The following is a 5,144-nucleotide window of genomic DNA, read 5'->3' on the forward strand; positions in this document are numbered from 1 at the left end:
CAATAAAAATTCTTCCACAATGAAAACATGAAAATCATAAATTTTAAATTACAGTCCACAACTGTCCACAACTACAATTGTGACAACAATATTATTGTTGCACTGATGTCTACAACTATATCTGTCCACAATTGTGATGTAAATTTCAATCACATAAAATACTACAACGTAATTATATTGAAATCATATTAAAACCGCAACGAAACCTTAGCATCATTTTATTTCATTTTTTGTAAAAAAAATAAAAATTCTGATTTTAATCTTCTATTCTAATTTCTAAGTGTCAATAATTGAATGAGTATAACCATATAGAATGTTAGGAATATCAAGTCTTAAAACAAATGAAAAATTATGTTATTTTATGAGAAAAATATATAAATAATTAGAATAATTATAAATTTTTTTTTATATTAAGCAAACAAAGTACAAACATATAATAATATCACGTTATAACAGCCGTAGTCCGCATCATAGCAGTTGGAAACGCGATTTAGAATCATAAATAAGAAAATTCTACGATCTTGACGTTATTTTACAATCAACCTTTCAAAGAAAAAGAAGGTTCTATTGTATCAACGACCAAAGGAAAGAGGGGGAAAAACATCAAGAGGGACAAACTTGAAACTTCCCAGCAAAGTTGCTGAGATGTATAATATAATAATAATGAAACATCTCAGCAATTTTTTCAGGATTGAGGGGGTGAAAAGTTCAATTCTAGACAAAACATAATATATAGACTGACATAGTTCTGAAGAGTTGTCAATAAACGATAACCCTACCACGTATTGTAATATCTATAAAGTATAAACACATTTTACGAATATACATGTACCCTAAAATTAAAATCAAACTACAGTACCGCAAATATATATACCTTCTTGCTTGTCTCTCAACTTCAACCAGGGTCAATTATGGGAAAGTCCATCATGCCTGCGCCATATTGATCTCAATAATTCAAGGAAAAACCTATATTTTTCCAACCCTTGGAATTCCTTCAGTCTAATTTCACATATAAATACTATTACTCAATTAGTAATGGAAACAATATGGAGGACATGCTGTAAATCATTGTCACTGCTTGTCTACCTAGAAGCTCTTCCCAGTGTTACTTTCAAATCTTGCTTTCTTTGCATCCATTGTTGAGCGAATATAAGAGCCATCAACCTGAACAACCGAGCTGGGAATTATTAGTTGTGAGGAACTTTCCCTATTATGACTCGCATGGGCATGATCATAATCTATGTAAGGAGCATTGTAGCAATCCAAAAGAGTTGCAGTAGTTTTAGTTATTGATGTATTTGTGCTGTCTTGGACACTTCCACCATTCAACATTTTTTCGTACGGGTCCTTTATGATAATGGGATTAACACATTGTCTAGGTTGTGTTTGGTAGAAGACTTTTGAAACAACTAGTTCTCCATCTTTCTCTTCTTCAGTATTGCCAAGATGGTATTGATGCATCACCCAGTAAGTTTTCTCAGGCTTCTTTTGCCTTCCATAGTTGGTGTAGAGTACTAGTATTTTCTTAAAACCTTTCACTGCACCACCAGATGCAAAAACTGCTCTAGTTTTTCCCGTTTTGTGCCATCTTGTTTCAATTCCTTCATCATCAGTGTGAACCTTTCTTCTTTTCCTTGTTCCAGTCGTGTATGCTTTTGAGGGCCTGTGAAAGAAATGGCGGATCTGCCCATCTTTGCTAACTCCTGCATATATTGTTTCATATATAGAACAATTTCTTATATCTCTCGCATTTTAAAGGAATCTTCTGGTTATGAGATTTATGCATATTCATAAAACACAACATATATAATGAAAGGAATTGTCTCATCTGAAAAGAGGAATATGTTGATAAGATAAATATCAACAATTGAGACTACACTTTATTCTCTGAAGACACTCATTTCAGAGGAGCCAGACCCATAATAAAAAAAAAGAGGAATTATTAATTGTGTAATTAAGGAAACACTGTATATTGAGGAATGTTACTATGAAAAATGATGAAGGGACCCACAAAGTTTACTTGATATCTAGAGTGATAAACTGAGAAAAGAAAGAGAAAGTATGATAGTTAATTAATATGATATGAAAAGAAAGATAAAAACAAATAATGACCATTAATGAAGTGGTTGAAATGCTGAGAAAAAAAGAATGAAGTTATTGAAACAATAAGGCATTCATTATCATTATCTTATTAATAATTCAAAAGGTTACGGAAAACATGAGAAAGAGGAGGTGTACACATTAATTACATGAATCGTTGCATTATTTATGTATCAGTACTGATGAATTGCTAGCTCTACATCAATTAAACATAAAAAAATGGCTTGTATTAGTCGATGACTATATTAAAGATTAATCCAAATTAATTAACATGAATCAACACTCTCTTTGAGGGTGTCGTTGAAGCACCACATAGAAAAAAAATGCTTTAATACTAAGACTTGGAATATATATTTTTTATTTCTATTAGCTCTCACATAAATATATTAAAGTAAAAAAAAATAGTAATTCAGTTTATATAGAATTTTAAATTTTTCATACTCGTTTTTCCTTACATTCCTTTACATCGATCTTTATTTTTCTTAATTTCTATTTCTTTCTTTCTTTATAATGGCATATATTTTATTTCTCAACATCTCTCTTCATTCTACTAATTCCACATCCCACAAGGGATGCCAGAAAAAAGCTACCCTTTTTAATTTGTGATGTTTGGGAATTGAATCTCATAAAAAAAGTGGGTATTATCCAGTAGGAAAAATTTAGACATATATCCGTTTGTGAAATGTATTTAGATGAAAAGAAGAGAGATAAAAAAAAAACAAAAAAGAAAAGGTAAGGAGAAAAAAATAGGTATAATAAATGATATGCAAGTAAAAAAAAAAAAGATAACTTTAAAAGAAAATTTGATGAAAATGAAATATAAGAGAAAATGAGTGTATATTTATAAAAGTTGAATCGAGTAAGAAATTGAGAAAGCTCCTCATTAAGAGTAAAACGGCAGCAACCTCATTTTTCTTTTGTTGATACAATTAGCCGACAACAATCCTCTATTTGGTATCATGTTGAAATATGTCATAAAATAAAAAATATTGCTGAAAATTAAGGGCTGACATTTACATTACTCTTGCTACATGGCTATGTAAGATAGGATGCCACTTTTGATCAGTTTGGTAGTCATTGCTAACATAAGAACTTTCTTGCAACATACTTGAACAAGAAGTTATATAAAAGAGGTGCGTGCTTCTCCCATGTGCTTCTTCTTTGAAAATATCAACTTAAGAATGACACATACAAGGAGTACTGGACGGAGCAATTGCAAGAACGACGAATGAAGAAATGCATGATTGTTTACACTTGTAATTTTTTTTATTTCAGCTATCCGTTTATTTTTATCCCCAATTTCACATGCTAGAATTTCTAGCCATCTTAAAATCTTTGGTATCTCTAAAAAAAATAAGAAGAATGTTTATGAAAGTCATGTTAAAACCAAAGATATTGTATGATAATGTTAATTTTTGAGATCTCATTTTATATAGAGTGCATAAAATGTTCTGCTGTCATTTTCAAATTTGAACCGCCTTATGATTAGAGATCCTTTTCAAAGGAAAATAAATTATTTCATTACTAAAACAATTAATTTCATGCATGCGGTATCGTGCACATCAAGACGTACGTGTCTCCCGATTAATGAGAATTTCAATGATGTGTATATAACATATATGCGATAGGTATTCTAAAACACGAAACTATACTAATAATTAATTAGACAGAAAAATAATTAAAATAAAATAAAGTAATTAAAACATGAAGCACCTGGTAGTTTTTCTGGGTGTGTATAACAGATCCCATTCTCGCCTTCGAGCGTTGGTATGAACTCATCAATTAGGGGATGAAGCTTGCATGCATCAGACGCAACTTTTGCCTCCAAATGTTCTAATATTTCTTGGTCATTTGGGTCAAACTTAACTCCAGCTGGTAACCCCGGCAAGTCATGGATTCCACCCTAATATTTCACCACACACGTACAACACAAACTAATAAGAGATTGGTTCATATATAAACAAAAAACAACTTAAAAGAGAAAAAGCACAAACATTTATAGGTTATAAGTGTTAGAAAATAAAATAAATAAATAAAAAGAAGATGCATAACCCCAGATTAAATAAAAGAACAACAGTATTAATAAAATTCCAAAAAATTTAAAATAATGAGTTAATTGCGTTTGATCCTCCAAAAGTAAAATCTCAAAAAATAAGAATTTTAATTTTATGTAACAAATTCTAAGATAAATATTTTATTTTTATAAAAATAAAATTAATGCAAATAATATATTTTTATAAATTTTAAATTATAAAACAAAATATTTACCGACAATATAATAAGTACCTTATCTTTGAATGCAATGTTATGGCCGCACGAGGGGCATGCTGTGGTTCTAATTTCTTGGGTGAGCTTTTTGTCATCAGTGTTAGGAGTAATAGTTATTCTTGGCGTGATTGATTCAATAACCCTATTCTCGTCAGAGTCATTGCACCATGTCATCTTATTTTTTGTTAATTTCCCTATGCACTTGCACATGCATATATCTCAAAACAAAATCCGTTTTCTTGCAAACCTTCCTACAATATCAGCTTCCTAGTAAAATACAAAAAAAAAAAAAAAAATAGAGATGAAAAGGAGTGAGGAAAGGTAAAGCTAGTAGCTTTGTCTCTTTAGGGACTCGGTTGTTCTGAATCAACTTCAAATTACTGAAAGAGATCGAGAATTTAATCGTACCAGGGTTCCACTTTTCCTTCTTCTGTATGTGTTCTCTATGATTCGATGATTGAGCCGTGCTTGATTTCCCTCTAACTCTGGCTGCAGGCTCTTGTTCAGAGAGAGAGAGAGAGAGAGAGAGAGGATATAGAGCTTATTAAAAAAAGGTGAGAAATAAAAGGTGGGTCTAGATATAGGGAAGGTTGCTTGGAGGTCACGTTTGGCTACGCTCTCGTATATACGCTTTTACAACGGAATAAGTGCGTCCTAGTTAGGGAGACTTTGTTCCGGATACAATACAACTAATTACACTTTACCTAATTGAGCAATTAAAAAGGGTATCGTTATTAATTATACATGAATTAATATTAAAACTTTACTAGCAAAAA

At 31.0% G+C, this 5,144-nt stretch overlaps 1 protein-coding gene across 1 annotated transcript; it reads right to left on the reverse strand.

Moving 5' to 3' along the window:
• Window positions 1-503: 503 nt before the first annotated feature.
• On the reverse strand, window positions 504-4,896 carry LOC114374941 (NAC domain-containing protein 73-like). The gene is made up of 4 exons (XM_028332668.1): window positions 4,777-4,896; window positions 4,387-4,635; window positions 3,814-4,003; window positions 504-1,703 (listed from the first exon to the last, which is right to left on the reverse strand). Exons 2-4 carry the CDS (start codon window positions 4,576-4,578, stop codon window positions 1,087-1,089), a joined length of 999 nt encoding a protein of 332 aa, XP_028188469.1. The 5' UTR covers window positions 4,579-4,635; window positions 4,777-4,896; the 3' UTR covers window positions 504-1,086.
• Window positions 4,897-5,144: the final 248 nt, after the last annotated feature.

This window comes from Glycine soja, chromosome 11 (genome assembly GCF_004193775.1).
Source record: "Glycine soja cultivar W05 chromosome 11, ASM419377v2, whole genome shotgun sequence".
Lineage (NCBI taxonomy): Eukaryota > Viridiplantae > Streptophyta > Magnoliopsida > Fabales > Fabaceae > Glycine > Glycine soja.